Source organism: Gigantopelta aegis, chromosome 14 (genome assembly GCF_016097555.1).
Source record: "Gigantopelta aegis isolate Gae_Host chromosome 14, Gae_host_genome, whole genome shotgun sequence".
Classification (NCBI taxonomy): domain Eukaryota; kingdom Metazoa; phylum Mollusca; class Gastropoda; order Neomphalida; family Peltospiridae; genus Gigantopelta; species Gigantopelta aegis.
The window spans coordinates 31,408,766-31,432,590 of NC_054712.1; the positions used below are offsets into that span (position 1 = coordinate 31,408,766).

Below are 23,825 nucleotides of genomic sequence, written 5' to 3' on the forward strand. Positions count from 1 at the left end.
ATATGTCCGACGCTATATATCCGAAAATAAAATGTGTTGAGTGCATCGTTAAATAAAACATTTCCTTCCCAACCATGCAGCTACAGGTATTTTACTGGCAGTAAAAAAAATCTATAAATAAACCTATGACTAGGAAACAGTACAGAAATTCGTTTTGACATTACTAATAGGTCATCAAAGTGACATCCAACTACATTATAGATATGAATAAATATAAAATAACCTACATTACTGCTTTTAAATGAACACTCTCTTATCACCATATTAAAAAAAAAAAAAAAAAATACAAATTATTATCTCTTTAAATTAAACTCAATCACTGTTTTAAAAAAAATAAAAAATAAAAAATAAAACCTCAAAAGAACAGTATTATTCATCATTTAATTTGTTAAAAATGTTTTACAATTACTATGGAACAATCAATGGGGTTAAATCCTACACAACTATATGTGGTACATCTGGTGATTGTACCAATCAATTTAAAGAATACTTTGGCGAGATCTGTAAAGAATTAAAAAACTTACACTTACATATATGAGTAACCATCTTTTTAATGTCTTTCAAACCAATCCTAATGCATGGAGTTCAGATCTGGTGATTATGCTGATCAATTCAAAGACTTAGTTGGTGAGATCAGTTTAACCTCCCAGAAACAATCTCCAGAAACAATCTCCAAAACATTTCAAAATAATTTTTCACTCCTAAATAGTATTTTTATTCTTATCCAGATCAGTGACTAAAAAGTCTTACATTATAAAAACAACCATTAATTTTTTTTTTAGATTTCTTAAGCAAGCAGAGTAATCAATATATTGTGTTTCCTGAAGCAAGCATACAATGACTAAACAAATATCCGTATCCGTATCTGTATCTATATATATATATAAAAAAACATTTAAAAAGTTTGTTAATTGTTTTTCCTGTAATGTAATGCAACAGCTTTCTTGTCAGCATTCCTTTCTATATTGGACACGTACCTCACAATGATAACAATCCACATGGAAATCTTTGTCCATGGAGACAACCCGTACTGTTTCTTCTGTTCCCTATTAAAACAACAATAAAAACAAAAAGCATAAACACAACAAAAAACACTTCAATACATGGTAAACACCCCACCCCCCCCCCCTCCCCCAGCACTTCCATGCATTAACAGAACAAAATGCCTCAAAAGCATGAAGATAAGAAAGTTTGTGGTTAAAGAAAACACTGAGATTTGTAGCATCACAGATGGATATACCATATATTTTTTTATATAAATCTGCTCAATCAACCCATCTAATGAAATTAACACTATGGAAACAGATAGCCATTGAAGTGTTAGTTGAGGAAGATGCTTAAATTTCATTTAAACCTGCTCTATGAGAATATGCAAGAAACAGAAACTACTATTTATTTTAAAACATGTTTAAAAAGTTATTCAACAACTAACTTCTGTTAGATATTAGTGATATCTAACGGCCCCTTATGTAATATTCTTTATGTATACTCAACAACGAAAGTTTAGCTAATGTTAAAAGAAATGGCATAACATTTATAAATTAACCAATATTTATTAATTAGTAATCACATCTGAAATGTTTACCATTACAAACAACATAAACTTATCAACCTTTGCCTTAACACAACAGAAGGACCTTGTTTTCTTTTAAGTTTATTCAACCATGGCAAATTTAGATGTCATAAAAGATATTTGCTAAACTTTCGTTGTTGAGTATATTTTGAACAATGATAAATGAATGTGAAAAAGCTCAATATGAAGTTGAAAAGGCTTACATCAACTGGTGTGATGGCTAGACTGCAGGCTGCACACTTTGGAGCATAAACCCTAAACAAAATAAATAATAAAAATAAAAACATTTCATGCCATGTTATTTGGGTTCAGGGAGCGCATTTACAATTCATATATACCTTGCTGTTAATATATCTTCAGCGAACATTTTGTTCAGAAAACGTTTCAATTCGCTACGCAAGTTTTAGAAATCGCTACATAATTATAAAACATATTAAACAGTAGTTGCTAATCAATTTTCAATTGACTAAAAATATAACGCTAATCAAGGTTTTGAAAACAAAATGTTTCCTGATCTTTGCAGCTATCATAGTTACATAACTATAGATTTATCAGGAAATTTTGTCAACTAATAGTAAACATTTTTTTTTTTTTTAAATATGTGACAATCTGAAACCTCTACATAAAAAAAAAAAATAATAATAATAATAAAAAAAAATATATATACCCCCCACTTCACCCAACATGTATCAGATGAATATTCGCAGGTGCTATGTAAACCAAGTTTCATTAAATTTTGTTTAAGATTTATAGTTTGGGATAAACAGAACTAAATGCTAAAACTTTAACACTGAGATAAACAAAACATACTGACACTGTCACTAGACAAGTAACACTAACATCAATAACTTTTATTTCAGCTTTATGGAGCCAAGACAAAACCACCCGTTCCCAGTGACTACAACCCCCACCTGTGGTAAGACAAAACCACCCGTTCCCAGTGACTACAACCCCCACCTGTGGTAAGACAAAACCACCCGTTCCCAGTGACTACAACCCCCACCTGTGGTAAGACAAAACCACCCCTTCCCAGTGACTACAACCCCCACCTGTGGTAAGACAAAACCACCCGTTCCCAGTGACTACAACCCCCACCTGTGGTAAGACAAAACCACCCGTTCCCAGTGACTACAACCCCCACCTGTGGTAAGACAAACCACCCGTTCCCAGTGACTAAACCCCCACCTGTGGTAAGACAAAACCACCCGTTCCCAGTGACTACAACCCCCACCTGTGGTAAGACAAAACCACCCGTTCCCAGTGACTACAACCCCCACCTGTGGTAAGACAAAACCACCCGTTCCCAGTGACTACAACCCCCACCTGTGGTAAGACAAAACCACCCGTTCCCAGTGACTACAACCCCCACCTGTGGTAAGACAAAACCACCCGTTCCCAGCGACTACAACCCCCACCTGTGGTAAAACAAAACCACCCGTTCCCAGTGACTACAACCCCCACCTGTGGTAAGACAAAACCACCCCTTCCCAGTGACTACAACCCCCACCTGTGGTAAGACAAAACCACCCGTTCCCAGTGACTACAAACCCCACCTGTGGTAAGACAAAACCACCCGTTCCCAGTGACTACAACCCCCACCTGTGGTAATCAGCAACACAGTAGATTTTGTTGTCCACATCTATTGTGAACGGAACACCATCAAGACATTCGTGACAGATATAGCAGCGAAAACAACCAGGGTGGTACGACTTTCCCATAGCTTGTAAAATCTGAAAACAAACAACATTTGGATAAAACCATCATGAAATAAATTTGTATACAGAATAAAAACATTAGAGGCTGATTTTACGCAGCCTGTTTTTCATAAATGCAGGTATTTAAGCATTGTAAATGTATGTTGTTACACATGTGTAAAACAAACAGGTTTTATAAAATTGGTAAAAAAAAATATAGCATAATTAGTGTATTACACACACACACACACACACACACACACACACCCATACCCACTTTACCCTGCTGTGTTTCAATTTTTCAGTCATTATCTCCCTTCTTTCAAATGTATTTTTTGTTTTCTAATAGTGTGTTCTGCTCATGGTTCTGATCAGGACTGTTGCTGCAAATCATGCTGCCTACACCTCTTTAAAACTTTGTCAAAATGATAAAGCCATGAATTTCACATTAAGAATCTCAAGTACTCCTATGTTACACGTACTTACGTCAGTTATAAATTTCTAGAACGAACCCTAAATAAATGTATAGTGGACTCTGTCTAAACTGGATTCAAAGGAGACATAAAAAGTGCCTATATACACAGTTCTGGATTAGATGGATTTTACCCAAGTTATTGTTAATGAACAGGACACAGTAAAGTTTCTTTTATTTAACGACGCCACTAGAGCACATTGATTTTTTGTCTTATCATCAGCTATTGGACGTCAAACATTTGGTCATTTTGACACAGTTTTGAAGAGGAAACCCGCTGTTGCCACATAGGCTACTCTTTTTTCGACAGGCAGCAAGGGATCTTTTATTTGCGCTTCCCACAGGCAGGATAGCACAAACCATGGCCTTTGTTGAACCAGTTATGGATCACTGGTCGGTGCAAGTGGTTTACACCTACCCATTGAGCCTTGCGGAGCACTCACTCAGGGTTTGGAGTCGGTATCTGGATTAAAAATCCCATGCCTCGACTGGGATCCGAACCCAGTACCTACCAGCCTGTAGTCCGATGGCTTAAGAACAGGACACAGATGCTGATTTGAATAACGTCTTCTGTGTAAGATATACTGGACCATGTGTCCTTAATACATACAAGTATGTCAAATGTAATAACAGCTATAAAATAAGGCTAGTAAGGCTAGATTTATTTGAGAGGCAGATTTTGTGTCATTTTGTGGTCGACTTCTTCTGTTAGTGCATAAATTTTGCATGGGTTTTTTATTTGGAATTGGGCTTTTCGGGGTGTGGGGGTGTGGTATTATCTAATGTACCCCCTCCCCCCTTTATTCACATTATGAAACAGATGGAGTACTATTAATTTTCATTTCTGTGCTGTATTATTTCTCTGAAACAAACAGGGTACTGTTAATTTTTATTTTGTGCCATAATTTTACTTCACTGATTACCAGCGATATTAATTGATATCTTCTTTTTTTTTCTGAAATGTCTCGGCTAAATATAGCTGCAACAAAGTAGTGTGACAGTAAAATGGCTCAACTGTTTTTAGTTTATCGAGGTATGAATGTAAAAAAAACAATATATCCATCTAACGAACAATCAGAATAATATATCAGATATGTACGTAACAGGTTAGGAATGTAGGTTATGCTCCGTGGTGCATAAATAAAACGGGAATAAATCTAAATATTTATGAGTGATTTTATCAATTCTCGGTTTCCTGTATAAAGCTGACATAATGTAATAATTAAAACCTGTTGCACGTCTATATAAGGACAATCCATCTACATGATGTACAATGTACATGTATGACATCACTTATTTATTTTAACTTCGTTTTGAGCTTTTGAGCTTAGCATGTGCATTTGTACTCACTTCGATATGAACCCGGCACCTGATGTTCAGCCTTAAAGTTGACAGCCTAACCACTGAGCCACCTGGACTATCATCCTTTAGTTACAAACATGCATATCTTCATTTATTTTTATTTTTTTATAAAAAAAATTCTATTGGGTGCAAAAGAATGTACATTATACCATACTGATAACATTTTGTACATTGAAAATAATAAACTTGTATCACAGGACCAAGCAAAAAGTCTGGTTTTAAAGGGTATTCCGGTTTAGAGAGGTGAAAGGACTGTGAAAAACACAGAATTCCTGTTTACAGAGGGTCCAGTTTTGAGGGTGTGGATCTATCTGTATGTGTGTCTGTCTGTCTGTCTGTCTGTCTCTGTCTCTCTGTATCTCTCTCTCACACACACACATACACACACACACACCTCTCTCACTACACACACAAACAAACCACAAGACTGTGGATTGGTTATGGCAGATTGCATAAGCATGTGGAACTAATCCAGTGACTAGATCTTCAGAATTTCATCTATTATTTGAAACAGATGTTGTAGACAAAATCTCTTCAGTCTTGATAAGGAATCTGTCCATGACCTGCATGGCCACAAGTGTATTATCTATTAGAACTGTACCAGAATTGATCACAGGAAGGTGGGGGGTGGACGAGGTAGGGTTTTTTTCCACTGGCCCAGTCTTTACCAGGAAAAGAAAGAAATGTTTTATTTAACGACGCACTCAACACATTTTATTTACGGTTATATGGCATCAGACATATGGTTAGGGACCACACAGATATTGAAAGAGGAAACCCGATGTCGCCACTTCATGGGCTACTCTTTTCGATTAGCAGCAAAGGATCTTTTAAATGCACCATCCCATAGACAGGATAGCACATACCACAGCCTTTGATGTACCAGTCGTGGTGCACTGGCTGAAGCGAGAAATAGCGCAATGGGCTCCATTGACTGGATATTCACCAGGAAAGGCGAGTGACCACTCCCACTCCTGTCCACACACTCTTGGATAGCTTTAGGACAGCAGTAAATTGATCGCCTTACAATAAAAAGTTTTAATACCTTTGATTTGGAACGTCATGCGATTGCTCACCTAGCAGAATTTCAAGAGAATGATCTTCAGCTCGCCTTGATTTTACTCATGACAAAAGTAAAGTTTGTTTTATTTAACGACGCCGCTAGAGCACATTAATTTTTAATCTTATCATCGGCTATTGGACGTCAAACATATGGTAATTCTGACACTGTTTTTAGAGGAAACCCGCTGTCGCCACATAGGCTACTCTTTTTTACGACAGGCAGCAAGGGATCTTTTATTTGCGCTTCCCACAGGCAGGATAGCACAAACCATGGCCTTTGTTGAACCAGTTATGGATCACTGGTCGGTGCAAGTGGTTTACACCTACACATTGAGCCTTGCGGAGCACTCACTCAGGCTTTGGAGTCGGTATCTGGATTAAAAATCCCATGCCTCGACTGGGATCCGAACCCAGTACCTACCAGCCTGTAGACCGATGGCCTGCCACGATGCCACCGAGGCCGGTCATGACAAAAGCTGCTGACCCAAAATAAAATATTATTTAAACAAAATATGTATAAGTGGTGAGGTGGGGGGGGTGGAGTTGTGGTGGAGAGAAGAAAGAATTGTGGTGCCTGTATCATGCCATGTGACCAATTCTTCGAACACCCTAGCCTAATATACAGTAGAGTAAGAAATGACAACCAACTTAAATTGGGGACTGATATGTCAATGAAAAGACTTAATCATGTCTTCCAAATGCTTAAATATGAAAAACATTTACATAAGATTTCCAGAATTATACATTACCATTTCCATTATTAAATGACCACAAATAACACATTTTTCTGCAGTCTGCTGGAACCCGGAATACTGAAAGAAAAAAAAGTTAAACTTGTTAACATCAATCTAAATGAATATAAATGTGCCATAACAGGGCTCGAACTTAACGGTGGCACCGACGGCAATTGCTGTCGTTGAGATATAAATTGCCGTAGGTAGCGAGCATCACCAGTGGCACTTTTGTGTCGTCGATAAAGCTCCTCAACAATGGCGAAATGTATACACCTGGTGTACATTGTCTGCCAATAGTTAACATTTGCACATTTAACAAGATAACCTTTCAGTCAGGTTTATTTGCTGCAAATGTCACTTTAAAAAAAAAATTGTCATAGGCAGGCTCAAAATTGCCGTCGGTGGACTGTTTCACCCATGGCAATTCTTTTAAAAATTGCCATAGGAGACACATTTTTAAGTTTGCGCCCTGCCATAACATGTATGCATGTTGTAACAAAAATCCAGAATACTTTGCATAATCCTGAAAAGTAGATGTGTACTTTGAGCTTTTTACCAAAGTCCAATTTTTTCTTGACATTTGGAGATTTCTGGATGCATTTCATCTTTAATGTACATGTTTATACCTTAATGACACTGCAGCCCATTTTACAGTATAAATGTGGTGTATATAACATGTATGCTATTTGAACTCTTGGTCTTGGGTATAAGATAAACAAATGGCAAAAGGTATCAAGTGATCTTTTTTTATATATATATATATATTTTCCCATAGGAATGCACACACCAGGGTGTTTGGTACACTTAGATACAGAATAATGGAAAATTAAGTTAAAATTGTTTTTGTTCAACGACACCACTAGAGCACATTGATATATTATTAATATTGTCTATAGGATATCAAACATTTGGTCATTTTTGACATGAAGTCCATTAGCAGCAAGGGGGCTTTTATATGCAGCAAGGGGTCTTTTATATGCACTGGTTGGAATGGGAAAAAAGACCACTGGGGTGGTTGGATTCTATGATGCAAGCACCTCAAACGACTTCTGTTAGTAGCAGGGGGCGGGACTTAGTTCCGTGGTAAAGCGCTTGCTCGATGCACGGTCAGTCTGGGATCAATCCTCGTCGGTGGGCCCATTGGACTATTTCTCATTCCAGCCAGTGCACCACGACTGGTATATCAAAGGTTGTGGTATGTACTACCCTGTCTGTGGGATAGTGCACATAAAAGAACCCTTGCTGCTAATTGAAAAGAGTAGCCCATGAAGTGGTGACAGCGGGTTTCCTCTCTCTATCTGTGTGGTCCGTAACCATATGTCTGACGCCATATAACCGTAAATAAAATGTGTTGAGTGCGTCGTTAAAGAAAACACTTCTTTCTTCTTACGGACATCAATACACTAACAGTGACTGAAATATTGGTCTACAATACCAAGTTTTCTCTTATTGTTTTCTCTCTCTATATTGTTAGATTAATATCTAGGGGAAATAATTATATAAATTTTGTGATTTTGTTTTGGTTCATTGTCTTATTGAGATTTAATTTTGAGATTTATTTAAGATTTATTTAAGATTTATTTTCCATAAAACGAAGTTACTGTTAAATAAAACAGTTCTTTCTTCGGCCTTTGATATACCAGTTCTGGTGCACAAGAAATAGCCCAATGGGCCGGCCCACCAACAGGGATCGATCCCAGACTGACTGTGCATTAGGCGAGTGCTCTACCACTGGGCTACGTCCCATCCTGACAAAATTAATAATGAGCTATAAAAGTCGTCAAAGATTTTTTCTATCACTTGAACAAAAAAAATGAATGAATGAATGTTTAATGACACCCCAGCACGAAAAATACATCGGCTATTGGGTGTCAAACTATGGTAATGCAAATAAATAAAGTGATGATCATCATCAATATAAAAATTAGAGATTTAAACAAAAACAGTGTAAAGAACTGTGCAAAAATACAAATACAAATATCACAGAATTTTACGGATACTGAATTTTACTCTAAACTTCAATTTGTGCTGTATTGGCCATTCTCAAAGAGAATGTTACACCCCTGCACCACGGTGAGGTTACAGCACGCGCAGGGGCACTTGAACAAAGGCATGTGTCAAAAAAGCTGCCGCTTTAAACGACTACGCCTTACAGCTGACTAATTATTATGCATGTACCGGTAATCCACGGTCCTGATGTAAAAATGATAAAACTATTACCAGGGTCGTAAAGGTGTGTTATTAAATGACAGTAAATGTGTCAGAGTGTATAAACCAGATTAATAAAACTGGTGACAGCTGGAATGAACACATTGCTGCTTTACCAGCAGGGAAGGAAGGGAAAAGAAATTCTTGAATAATGACACACCATGCAGCACGATATTTCATCGTTGGCCATTAGGTATTAGGAGTAAACTATGTGCGGTAATTGCAACACATGGCTTGTTGAATATACATGGCTTTACCACCAGACGTCTGGCAACACAAGCCAAGAATAGGCTGGCTAAGTTAGTGTTTAGTGAATGCCAATTCTGAAACGACGTTTTGAATTTTAAAACTCCCAGCTTCATAACAATAGTTCAAAAGTTTGTTTGTTTTGTTTAACAACACCACTAGAGCACACTGATTTATTAATCATTGGCTATTTGATGTCAAACATTTGGTAATTTCAACATATAATCTTAGAGAGAAAACCTGCTACATTTTTCCATTAGTAGTAAGGAATTTTTTATATGCACCATCCCACAGACAGGATAGCACATACCATGGCCTTCGATATACCAGTCGTAGTGCACTGGATGGAGAGAGAAATAGCCAAATGGGCCCACCGACGAGGACCGATCCTAAACCGACTGCGCATCAAGAAAGCACTTTACTGCTGGGCTATAGCCTGCTCACATCATAATAATAAGAGTTATACAGCAAATTTCCAATTATATGTGAAACGATTCTAAATTCCAGTCACACGAGCATCAGACAAATTTTAGATTTAAGCTTACTCTATTAAGGCTGGTCTCATCCCCTAATGATCCATCGATACAAACCTCAGCTATCTGGGCTGTCTGTCTGTCTAAAGTTTGTTTTGTTTAATGACAGCACTAGAGCACATTGATTAATTAATCATCATCTATTGGATGTCAAACATTTGGTACTTCTGACTCATCAGTGGAAACCTGCTACATTTTTCCATTAGCAGCACAGGATCTTTTATATATGCATTTTCCTACATACAGGAAAGCACATATCACAGTCCTTGACCACTTCACTTGTGTTGCATTGGTTGGAACAAGAAAAACACAACAAAAACAATCACTTGAATGGATCCACCAAGGTGATTTAATCCTGCGACGCGAGCACTTGAAGTGAGCACTCGACCGACTGAGATAAATCCCCCACCTTAAAGATCAAACATGCTGTCCTGCAGACACACCTCAGCTACATGGGCTATCTGTTTAAGACAAGGGCGGGATGTAGCCCAGTGGTACAGCACTCGCTCGATACACGGTCGGTGTGAGATCGATCCCCGTCGGTGGCCCTATTTCTTATTCCAGCCAGTACACCACGATTGGTATATCAAAGGCTGTGGTATGTACTACCCTGTCTGTGGGATGGTGCATATAAAAGATACCTTGCTGCTAATCGAAAAGAGTAACCCATGAAGTGGTGACAGTGGGTTTCCTCTCAATATCTGTATGGTCCTTAACCATACATGTATATCTGACGCCATATAACTGTAAATAAAATGTGTTGAGTGCATCGTTAAATAAAACATTTCTTTCTGTTTAAGACCAGGGTTACTAATTACTACTTAGTTGTATTGGTTAGGAGAATTAGTCAGTGTAGTGGTTGTACGCCTCCCCACTGCATCATTTATTAAAATTCTCTCTGGCTGGGAGCTGCCGGTACTGGGGTTCCAACCTACATTGTAGTACCTAAGGACATTGGCTTAATCCTGAGCTTTTTTAAAATAGCAGGCCAAAATAAATATGATCTGCTGTCCTAATATGGCCATGAAACAGCACAGGGTGAGGGGAGAATTTAGTTTTCTGTTGAAAAATTAGAACCTCCGAGATGCATTTTTGAGCATTATTGAATTACAAAACGTAACAGAATAACGAGCTGATTAGCAGATATCTAAGATAATGTACATGTAGTAGTGTTGGTATACAGTACTCCTACTGGCAGCAGCTAGTGGGAATTTCACTATTAGCTCAGTTCGTAGAGTGCTGGATTCTCGTACTGAGAGTATGTGGTTCGAATCCCCTCAGTGGAGGCTGCTTTTTCTGTAACATACATGTACATCTGTCTTGTGAAAAACAACCTGCAAGTTGTGTTGGTTTTAAGCAGGTGAATTTCTATTTCATCTCCTAGGTTTAAAAAAAAACTGACTGCTTTTTGCAGTCCGCTATTAGGAGCTCTCTTAACTACTATAGCACCAAGGCCATTCTCTGGCCTTTAGACTCTAAGAGGTAACCACCTACATATGTATGTATGTATGTATGTCTGTATGCACTATTAAGATAGCTCTGTGTTTTTATTGGTTGTTTCTGGTCCCATGTTCGTGGACTTGGTGATTTATTAATAAGGTTTCACTTTATTGGGTATGCTTAAGTGCAAAGCTAGTGAGCTTTGAATGATATATTAATAGACTTTCACTTTTGTTTTACGTCCACATACCAGCTCATTGTCTTTGAGTTACCAGGAAACGAAGTAAAGATCTGCCACAGTAATAAATGTTGGCCATGCATGAACAGTATTATCTTCAAGATGGGTGGAAGTGAGGGATGTATGATAAAAACATTTCCAGTAGATACTGAAGCTCGGTTGTGTGCAATGCGATGAATGTTTGCAGATGTAATGGACAGAGCCATTATCTCCCTCCCTCTATTCCTTTTCTCTCTCTCTCTCTCTCCTTCATTTGTTTCTTCTCATTCTCTGCTTCTCCACTGGTCACACTCAGGGCTAAATTAGCTAGTTGCTAATGTAACTGCAAATGTTTTTTTTTTTTAATTAGCCACTTTTTATTTTAAAGTAAATTTTCTACATACTTGTATCTGAAAATTGGGGGCGGGACATAGCCCTGTGGTACAGCGCTCGCACAGTCATGGCGCATTGGCTGGAATGAGAAATATAGCCCAATGGGTCCAGTCAGGGATCATTCGCAGACAGACTGCGCATCAGGGGAGCACTTTACCACTGGGCTTCGTCCCACCCCTCAAGTCACAAGGACTGCACGAGTGCTCTACCACTAACCTAAACCTTGCTCCTCCACGTCAGGGAAAATCAGAACCTTCAGGTTGGGCCTTACACTCCAGAAATATATGATGTGAAACTTCAGACAGACCCGAGTCACCCAGAGGCCAGCGGTGGAATCGAGGAATGTTAATACCCAAGTTAGGGAATTAAGAAGTGAATAAACAAGAAAATCAAGGTAAACCTGGATTTCTGGAGTACAGACTGGATAGTACGGGAGATTTATGTGTGGTCCTAGTGTGCACAGCAGATTATTGTCAAAGCTGCCATAAAAAAAAAAAAAAAAAAGCATCTTCAGGATTCTACCCATGGTGGTCTGTTCTGGTTGGGACCAGCCATCAATTACAATATTGTGTCAGCAAAACAAAGTCACGACTTTCACACTGTGACAGGACGGGATCTAGCTCATTTGGCAGAGTGCTCTCTTCAGGAGCACGCACTGTGGGATCAAATCACCTCAGTGGACCCATTCTCTGATTAGCAGGGTTTCTGCTAAAGGGTACCAAGGGTAAAATTATGTACAATAAAATCTTGGGACATTAATGGATATATTTTTTCAGAATTTTTATTAAGATTAATGTAAGAGAAATGCCGTTTTAAAATTTGACAAGGTACATGAAATACAGTGTCCAATTTCAAAGGTTTTCAAACCCATAACCACCTAGTAGGGGTACTTATGATACGTTTTTATTACATACCCTCAAATTATTTCCTGACAGTATTATCATTTGAACTTTTATTTTTGTTGATGTGATTATAACCCTGTGAAGTATCAAATGCCACTTGAATCAGTGCAGTGAGTTCAAATCCAATCAATTCACACTTTATGCTTTTATTAAATTTATATATATCCTCAATCACCAAACATTTCTAGGAAATCACTTACATGACATTTCAAGGCAAACATACAAAAGCAAGTTGGGCTCACTTGTAACAATGAACCAGGATACCCGCCAACGTATCCACGACATGTATAGCCACTTCCATTGAAATGTTTAAAAAAAAAAAAAAAAAAAAAAAAAAAAAAACCCAAACATTTATGCTTGACAAATTCATCTACCAACCAATTCATCTAGTTAACACCGCAAAAACCTGACCATCACAACAAATTCTGTACATTCCTCACTAATATTACCCTCATCATCATACAAATTACCCAGTAAGAGAGAGAGAAAAAAGATAAAAGTATTGGGTTTCTTTGAAGACGGATGTTCACAATGGCTACTTGAAAGAATGAGATTTGCTGAGACACTACTACACTGCAGATGTTTCTGACTCACTCATAAAGAGAGTCGTGCAAGTTTGTTAAAGGGGAAACTCACAAAATAGACAGGTAGAGCAGTTTAGTGCCGATGAATGTTAATGGGGCAGAAAGCAGGTGTCCCAGATAAGTCCAAGTGGATGTGGTAGTTTAGATCTAGGAAAGTTGTATCTGCGTAAGACGGTATATTTAGAACATGTGTTTCATTCTACTTTTCAAACAGTCTACTCACTCAAGGGCAACAGTCAAATATGTGTTTGTCACTAACAGGCTAGGGTGTTATTTTTTTAGCACCAGTGATAAATTAATGCAAATTTTCATGTCAGTCTGTTTTTTTCTTCTTTTCTTTTTGAGACAACAACTCCAAATGAAATATCAATGTTGATTTTTGATAACCAGTCTATATTATTAGTATATATAACAATTTTTTTTTTATAAAAAGCCATACATTGTATTTCAGGAGAATATCCCCTTACATCCCCCCAAAGCATGATTCATGTGGGACTATATTGCCAATCCTCTGAACTTAAAATCCTGGTGGAAACACTATTGTACATGTACATACATCTATACTGGAATATTAATTACAGTGATTCAAACAAATACTGAAATCATGTTGGCATCAAATCCATACTGTGGCAAACGAAACCAAACAAAACAAAACAGAAAACCCATAACAACAACACAAAACAGTAGCCATTAAGAGGCTACAACTGTAGTTGGAAATTTATCATTGGCACAAGAACCACTAGAACAGCAGCAAACTGGCCATGTTCCAGTACAGATTACACAAATATTTATAATTAGTCTTCTTTGCCAGTTGAAAAAAAAAAAAAACCCATTTGAAAGATACCTTCCTTTCACAGACAAGTTCTATAAATATGACACAGTAGATACAAGTATATCTTTATAATTAATATTGCTATTCCTAAAACCTTAAATATTTATCAAATCTTTATAATTAATACCAAATAAAAATCACAAAATAATTATGCATCTCTACATGTAAGATGTAATAATTTTGAAATAACCACTTGTTAAGTCTAAAACGAGAAGATAAGAAAGAATAAGAAAATCTTGGCACCATCTGGAGCCAGTGTTAATGCGTGCCAAATCCCACAACTGGCTTAACCAGTTACAGACAAGATGTTTTCTGTGTGTAACGTCCATCATACTGTTTGTTTCCTGCAAGTAGAAATGTTACGTTGCCTCTCACAGAGGTCAGGTCTGTACCTGAAGCTTGTTACCTGTGTCAAGTGTCTATTTCGTAATCAGGGTTTAAGAAGTTGTTTGACAACTTGTATGTTCCGAGTCGGATCCCTGGCCATGCCTGAGACCAGACTCGCGATAGACGTGCCCAAACCTCTTGTGGGATATGGGCATGTTAATGTTTGTTTGTTTATTTATTCATTTGTTCGTTCACTCTCTCTCTCTCTCTCTCTCTCTCTCTCTCTCTCTCTCTCTCTCTCTCTCTCTCTCTCTCTATATATATATATATATATATCTCTCTCTCTCTCTCTCTCTCATATTCTCATATATATATATATATATATATATATATATATATATATCTGTCTTTTTCTCTCCTTTCTCTCTGTCTCTGTCTCTCTCTCTCCACGTACACTATACATTTGTACCTAAATAAAAGTCATTTTAAAGCATTTCAGATCAAATTAAATCAGATTTGTGAAAAATATTATACCCACAAAAAAAGAAGAAGCTGAAATGAGATAAAAAGCTGAAAATTCAGATCCCTGTCATAAGTACCATTTATGTACATGTATGTGTCACGTAGCAACAGTGAAGTTTGTATTCGTTAACGACACTACTAGAGCAAATTGATTTATTTGTCATCAGCTATTGGATGTAAACATAGTTTTAGAGAAGAAACCTGCTACATTTTTCCATTAGTAGCAGGAGATCCTTTATATGCACCATCCCACAGACAGGATAGCACATAGCACAGCCTGTGATATACCAGTGTTACCTAACACTAACAGTTGATAATGAAACAATGTGAAGGAGTGTCAACTGTCAACTGTCAAACATGTCTTTTTTGTCTAGTGTTTGTATAACACCATTTTGATACTACTACATTTTAATGACACTTTTACTCAGTAATTGTGAAATACGAACTTACACTATGTAACAGGGCAAATTCCACAACAATACTCAACATTCCAATATGTAGTACAGGAAATAGACCCCATTATGCACCACTCGTACATTTCCTTCTAAATATGCATTCATCATACATGCATGCACATATAAACATATATATATATATACACACACACACACACACACACACACACACACACACACACACACACACACACACACACACACACACACACACACACACATATACATGTACATGTGTATATATATATATATATATATATATATACTCTTCAAAAAAAGATACGCAAAAGGGTACAAATGGGTTATAACTCCTATTTTATGTTTCCTACCGGTTCATGCTTTGTGAATATAAGGTCATTGCATGTCCCAAACACATTCCCACGGTTACATTCGATAAAACGCAGCTACTGTACAATAAAGTTCCAAAATGTGAATATTCGCAAAAACGCAGCCACGTGCAAACCATGTCACCACTGCACGTGCGTTGTCTGCACGTGCAACATGAACACCGACAGTATAAAAGTGCAGGGTGTTCGCTTGCCTGGCCTCTGTATCTGGCCGACAGTTGACAATCCAGGACATGCCATGTCTCAGTGAACCGCAGAGAAACAATGCCATCGGCCGACTAGACGCAGGCGAATCCAGAACGGACGTTGCCAGGGCATTCCATGTGTCCCCAAGCACCATCTCCAGACTGTGGGACCATTACCAGCAACATGGATCAACACGTGACCTCCCTAGATCCGGTCGACCACGGGTCACTACCCCCGGGCAGGACCGCTACATCCGGGTACGCCACCTTCGGGAACGATTGACTACTGCCACCTCCACAGCCGCAGCAATACCAGGTTTGCGCAGGATATCCGACCAGACCGTACGGAACCGCCTACGCGAGGTAGGAATTCGTGCCAGACGTCCAGTTCGAGGTGTCATCTTAACACCACAACACCGTCGACTCCGACTGCAGTGGTGCCAGATTCATCGACAATGGCCTCAACTGCGATGGAGACAGGTGTGGTTCAGTGACGAGTCCCGATTTCTGCTCCGACGTCATGATGGAAGATGTCGCGTGTATAGGCGTCGTGGTGAACGTTATGCGGCAAACTGCGTGCAGGAAGTGGACAGATTCGGCGGGGGTAATGTCATGGTGTGGGCAGCCATCTCACACACTGGCAGAACTGACCTGGTCCACGTGCAGGGCAACCTGAATGCACAGGGCTACATTGACCAGATCCTCCAGCCACACATCGTTCCAGTTATGGCCAATGCCAACGCAGTGTTCCAACATGACAACGCCAGGCCTCACACAGCACGTCTCACAACGGCTTTCCTACAGAACAACAACATTAATGTCCTTCCTTGGCCATCGATATCACCGGATTTGAACCCAATTGAGCATCTATGGGACGAGTTGGACCGACGCCTCCGACAGCGACAACCACAGCCCCAGATCCTGCCCGAGCTGGCAGCAGCCTTGCAGGCCGAGTGGGCCACCATCCCCCGGGACGTCATCCGTACTCTGGTTGCTTCAATGGGCAGGCGGTGCCAGGCAGTTGTCAACACACGCGGAGGCCACACCCGGTATTGACTCCAGATGACCTTGACCTTGGTGGTGTGTCCTATCACTTACTCACAATGGACTAGAGTGAATTGTGAACAATCCTGCAACATTTGGTAATTATCGGACTCACCATTCATAATTAAATCAATTCTCCAAATGTTACGACAATGTGGTTTTGCGTTTCTTCTTTTGAAGAGTATATATATACACACACACACATACATACACACACACGCACACACCATCCCACAGATCATAGATTATTTATAAATAGAATGAAGTGTTCATTTTATATATATATATATATATATATATATATATATATATATATATATATATATATATATATATATATAAAATTTTACATGTATGTAAATATTGGGTTGAATGATGGCATTCTTTTTCTCTTTGGGCAGGATATAACCCTGTGGTAATGCTCTCGCTTGATGTACTGTCTGTTTATGATTGATCCCTGTCAGTGGGCCAATTGGGCTATTTCTCATTCCAGCCAGTGCAACACAACTGGTATATCAAAGGCTGTGTGTATGTGCTATCCTGTCTATGGGATGGTGCATATAAAAGATCCCTTGCTACTAATGGAAAAATGTAGCAGGTTTTCTCTCTAAGACTATATGTAAACATTACCAAATATTTGACATCCAATAGCCAATGATTAATCAGGGTTCATAGCCTTAAAGACCAAACAAATTCAGACTTTCAAAGACTTTTACACAGTGTCAAAGACCATAGAATGCAATAAAAATACCAAATCAGGTGGGGGGTTTATGTTGCTGTCCATGGCAAATGATTTTTAGCTTTTTTACATGCATCATGACAGATTAAACCTTGTAACTGGAAAATACCAAATGCATGCAGCTGTAAAAGACTTTCAAGGAATTTAAAGACCGGTACGAACCCTTTTAATAAATCAATATGCTCTAGTGGTGTCGTTAAACAAAACAAACTTCTTTTCCTCTTCTTATTACTTGTAGACATGTGCCTTAGAAACCGTATGTACACAATCAGTTGGGGGCTGAAGAGTACATGGGGGCACAGTGGTATTAGGGGTTCCTTTTCCAACAGACTATAACCTAGTCAAGTTATTTATATACTGACAGTAGTCACTGGATATAGTAGTCACTGGAAAAAGGTTAGTTTGTTTTCTTTAACGACACCACTAGAGCACATTGATGTATTAATCAACGGATATTTGATGTCAAAACACATTTGGTGAAACCCACTACATTTTTCCATTAGTAGCAAGGACCTTTTTATATGCACCATCCCACAGACAGGGTAGTATATACCACGGCCTTTGATATACCAGTCGTGGTGCACTGGCTGGAATGAGAAATAGCACAACAGGTCCACTGACGGGAATTGATCCTGGACCGCCCATTTATCAAGTGAGCACTTTACCACTATACCGTCCCTGGATATTGTGAAAGAACCAAATGTGACATTTTCCAACTCAAACTTAATTATTTCACTGTCCGACAGTGCCAGTGATAATTGGTTTAAAAAGCTACCAGCAGTCCTACATAACATACATGTATGTATACCACATTATGGACATAAACCCCCCCCCCCCCCCACACACACACACCTAAAAGCACATGGAGGTGTAAAAGGATAGCTCATAAAGTTTGTGGAAGTGACCTTTGTAGTTTTTTTCAAAGTTTCACACATACATGCAGCTTTTAGTGTGTGCCCGTCATTTCAGCATTTCGACTGGAGCCTGACATTGCAAACAGTGGCCAGTACAGGCAGACCACGATAATTTGCAACATGTATTTGTATTGTGTCCATTCTAGGGAAACTGATTCACAACGGGGATGGTTATTTCACGTCTTGCATGACCTCTGGTCAATCACGTGAAAAGAGAACCAAGGTGTACGGGCAAATGTAAACAAACACAATATTGTGTAAGTTGAGTCATGGAATTCAAATGGTCCTACAGGAAAATATATTTAGTGTGTACTTTGTATCTTATGGGAGGGGCAGGACGTAGCCCACTGGTAAAGCGCTCTCTTGATGCGTGGTCGGTCTATAATCGATTCCTATCGGTGGGCCCATTGGGCTATTTCTCGTTCCAGCCAGTGCACCACGACTGGTATATCAAAAGCCGTGGGATGGTGCATATAAAAGTTCCCTTTCCACTAATGGGGTAAATGTAGCACATTTCGTCTTTAAGGCCATAAGTAAAAATTACCAAATGTTTGACATCCAATAGCCCATGATTAATAAATCAATGTGCTCTAGTGGTGTCGTTAAACAAAACAAACTTTAACTTTTGATAATAGAACCAAGCTGTAGGAGCAAATGTAAACAAACACAATATTGTGTAAGTTGAGTCATGGAATTCAAATGGTCATACAGGAAAATATATTTAGTGTGTACTTTGTATCTTATGTGGTGGTGGTGGTGGTGGTGGTGGTGGATGTAGCCCAGTGGTAAAGTCCTCGCCTGATGCACAAATGGTTTAGAATCAATCGCTATTGCTGAGCTCCACAACTGGTATAACAAAGTTAAAGTTTGTTTTGCTTGACAAGAAAGGAAACCCACTACATTTTGTCCATTAGTAACAGGATCTGTTATATGCACCATCCCACAGACAGGATAGCACATACCACAGCCTTTGATATACCTCGTGTAACAAAGATCATGGTATGTACTATCCTTTCTAGATATTTTGGAATTCCATCTCATAGTTGTGTGATTCCGACACAAAATCTAAGATTCGCAGAAACATGAAATTCTGCTGAATTTGCAGCTTGATTAGGCAAAGATAATAATGACTCTTTATCTGAAAAATATACTCACTAAATAGTCTTCTTCACAGTAAACCTTCCCATGTACATTATAAAATGCTTTCCCACGTAACGTTCTCCCTGAAAGACAAAACAATGAAATATAGAACAAAATCTAAATTAATAGCATAAATTTATTACATTAACCTATGGGTATGCTTACTGAAAAGGGTCTGGAACCATATTATTACTTATGCATGTACACATATAATAATAATAAAAAATAAATAAATTATTAAAAAAACACCCAAACACACACATACCTGAAATAAATTGAATCTGTCAATATTTCTGCAATAACAATACATTAACAAAAACAGAATAGAAAGGTTTTCTAGAGTACATTAACTAATTAATTACCTGCTACAGGCTACATTTTTCCATTAACAGCAAGGCATCTGCTATGTGAACAAACCATGGCCTTTGATCTATTAGACACGGGGCACTGGTTGGGCCAGGAAAAAACCCAATCAGAGTGAAGGTGATTGAATCCTTTGAACCAATCACTTAACGTAAGTGTTGTACCAACCGAGACAGATCTGCCCCACTCCCCACAACCTCCATATAATACAGCGGTGAAAGTCTGTGCAAGTTTCCTTGTACATATATTAATGCTTTAAAATGTTTCATTACTTATTTCTCATCCCCAGAAGACTTGTGTATTAATATTTAAATACAGGACTTTGAAAAATTAAAATATGCATAACTCTTTTATGGGTTATGTCAACAAAAAAAATCCTGGTAACCTATTTTCTTTTTAGGTAACCCATTATATCCATGTAAATGATGTTCTGAATTAAATGCAATTAAACGAAAAATAGGTTATACAAAATTTGATTTGCATTAGTGATGTACAAATGAAGCAATCGGTCTCGCACTTTTCTGAGGCCCGAAACATGTCCATAGGGTATATTTTACTGTGTGCAGGTACAATCTAAACAAAGATGTTAGCAACCGGTTCTTAGATCAGATTTTCACAGGGAATATAAAAGGACACACAAAATTCTATAGCGTTACTGCTATCACCACAGCAACACTGGAATGTACAAATACATACATTCATAAAGACACCTGCTTCGGGTGATATCTGTGGGTGCATGCACCTACACTAGAGTTGAACCCATATTAAAACTTAAAAAAGCACTTCCTACGGACTGATCCGTACTCGGTGGCGGCGTGGTAGGCCATCTGTCTACAGACTGGTAGGTACTGGGTTCGGATCCCAGTCGAGGCATAGGATTTTTAATCCAGATACCGACTCCAAACCATGAGTGAGTGCTCCGCAAGGCTCAATGGGTAGGTGTAAACCACTTGCACTGACCAGTGATCCATAACTGGTTCAACAATGGCCATGGTTTGTGCTATCCTGTCTGTGGGAAGCGCAAATAAAAGATCCCTTGTTGCTAATCGGAAGAGTAGCCAATGTAGTGGCGACAGCGGGTTTCCTCTCAAAATCTGTGTGGTCCTTAACCATATGTCTGACGCCATATAACCGTAAATAAAATGTGTTGAGTGCGTCGTTAAATAAAACATTTCTTTCGTTTCCTACTCACTGGCCTTGGTCATGTAGAGATTAAGACATTGGCTTAAAGGCTCGTAGGCACTGGGTTCTTATCTCAATACTGGCTCCCACTCACAATGAGTTTTGTAATGGCTTAATGCGGAGGTGTAAAGCCATTGCACAAGACATCACTCTTTTTACTAGGGATAGGATGTAGCTTAGTGCAAGAGCACCAGCTTGCATGTGGTGCAGTGGGTTGCAGGAAGGGACAAGGTGAGCGGAGGGGGAGGGGGACAGGTAAGCAGGAGGGGAGGGGCAAGAGGGAAGGGTAAGGGTGAGGGGAGGGATGGGGAAAGGGAGAGGGAGAGAGGAATAGGCAGGATATCGGAGGAGAGAGGGATGGGGAGGGGACGGATGGAGATGGGGAGAGGGGGAGAGAAGGGATATCCCATGTCACAAACAGTGCATCACAATTGGTACATCAAGGCATATGTACTGTCATGCCTATGGAAAAATAGAAAAAGACCCCTGTTGCAACTTTACATTGCAGCAGCTTATTTCCTCACTTTCAAAATAACCACGTTTTAGACACAAAATAGCTGTAGATTAAAATATGCTATGGTGTCATTAAAAAACAAAATAATAATCTTTCCATCTCAACCCCCTACTCCTTATTTCAATTTGTGTGTGTGTGTATATATTCCTTGTTATTACCATTACTGGTCAAGCTTTCACCACTTATCAGTGACTGACTGACTGCATGTTTAATATTAAATTAGTGTGTAAATACATGGCAATCTCCATGTGAAGGAATGCAGGCTTGTTGATGGACGGGAATACATCATGGCCAGTTGGTGAGCCTGTCACAATGTCAAGCACTGTCAAGAGAGAAACAATAACCACCTGACAGGTTTATCTCCATACTCACAGCTCCGATGGCCCAATCACACACTGAATACAGTCCATAATTATCAGCTTGATAAATGGGTGACCCGACATGTTAAAATGTCCCATATGTATATGTACGGTGGAAAGCAATTTTTTTCTTTGGGCTGGACTTTGAAATAAAGAGTATTATGATTAAATAGATAGCTGAAATTCACTTTCATTTATACAGCTATATATATATATATATTTTTTTTAATATAGGTGTGTGTATGAGTGTATGTGTGGGTGTATGCATGTGTGTGTGTGTGTACGTGCACGCGTGCATGTGTGTGTGTGTGTGTTTGTAGCAAATGTATTTCAATCTCTTATGAAAGGAAATTTTAAATTACATTTAGATGTTGTTTTTTACATTTAGTTTTAAAAACTGCAAGAAGAAACCCAACTGCTACTGACTACTCACACCAAAATAAGCAGCAAGGCATACTTTTTCAGACAGGACAGCACATACCTTTGCCACTGTACCAAATCTGGGATGCTAACTGGGATAGGAAAAGACTCCAGATTTCATGCAAACAATTGTGTCCGTTAGCATGATGGAAAATCACAAAACCAAACCATCTGTTACCATACATCATGTAACCTAATCCACCATTATCATGAATCTTTCCAATGGGTTTCAGTGAGAGTGCTTCTTACAAAATTTGAAATCCTAAGTTATACACAAAATGAATGTTAATACATGTACCATAGGGACCCAATTTATTAAACTGTCACAACTTTTTTATCTCGTATAGCAATGCAAAATTACTTACAATAACCATGTGATATTACCTAATGCTAGGCTCAGACTGTCAACTGTCACAAAGAATTTGGCCAACTCAATAGTTACATTGTAATTTCCCCCAATCCCAACTTATGACGGGTGAGCTCAGATTAACAACTAATCGGTCATAGGAGTTATGACGAGAACAGAGTTGTAAGAGTGCTCAGACTAGCAACTGGACAGTCGTAGAAACCATGAGATCAGAAAGTTGGTCAACTCCGTCATGACAGTTGATAGTCTAATCGTAGCATAAGAGAGCCTAAGAGAGCTTTGTGAGTTAGGTCCCAGCCTTTCAACTGTATGACTTGATGCATCACATGCATGGTACCTGACCACATGCAACTCCAATGCACAACAATGACCACTGACAAAAATCCACACTGCCATATGGTTCCTTTTGGCATGTACAGTTCTGCATACGAAATAACAAGCAGTATCTAACTGATTGTATCAGCAACAAAAAAACGCAGAGTTTGACACAAAGGCTAAAATTGTCCACGCCACTTCTGTCACCACAGCAACATCGGAATGTACAAATATATTCATGAGACACCTCTTTGAAGTGATATTCTCGGTGCTTACGTCTGGACACAAGAGTTAACTACATACATGTATATTAATTTCAGGTAAAAACAGACACCTGTTAAAACGATTTACTAAATGCATAAAATTTTGTAGGATTTATC

At 38.7% G+C, this 23,825-nt stretch overlaps 1 protein-coding gene across 2 annotated transcripts in view; it reads right to left on the reverse strand.

The window, feature by feature from the left end:
- LOC121388140 (Wilms tumor protein 1-interacting protein homolog) overlaps positions 1-23,825 on the reverse strand; it is an 84,684-nt gene that overhangs the window by 14,059 nt on the left and 46,800 nt on the right. For both annotated transcript variants that reach the window (XM_041519374.1, XM_041519375.1), the window contains exons 3-7: positions 19,941-20,008; positions 6,913-6,975; positions 3,173-3,303; positions 1,777-1,828; positions 978-1,046 (exon numbers count right to left, since the gene is read on the reverse strand). In XM_041519374.1, the coding sequence (XP_041375308.1) occupies positions 978-1,046; positions 1,777-1,828; positions 3,173-3,303; positions 6,913-6,975; positions 19,941-20,008 (383 nt within the window). The remainder of the gene's footprint in view (positions 1-977; positions 1,047-1,776; positions 1,829-3,172; positions 3,304-6,912; positions 6,976-19,940; positions 20,009-23,825) is intronic.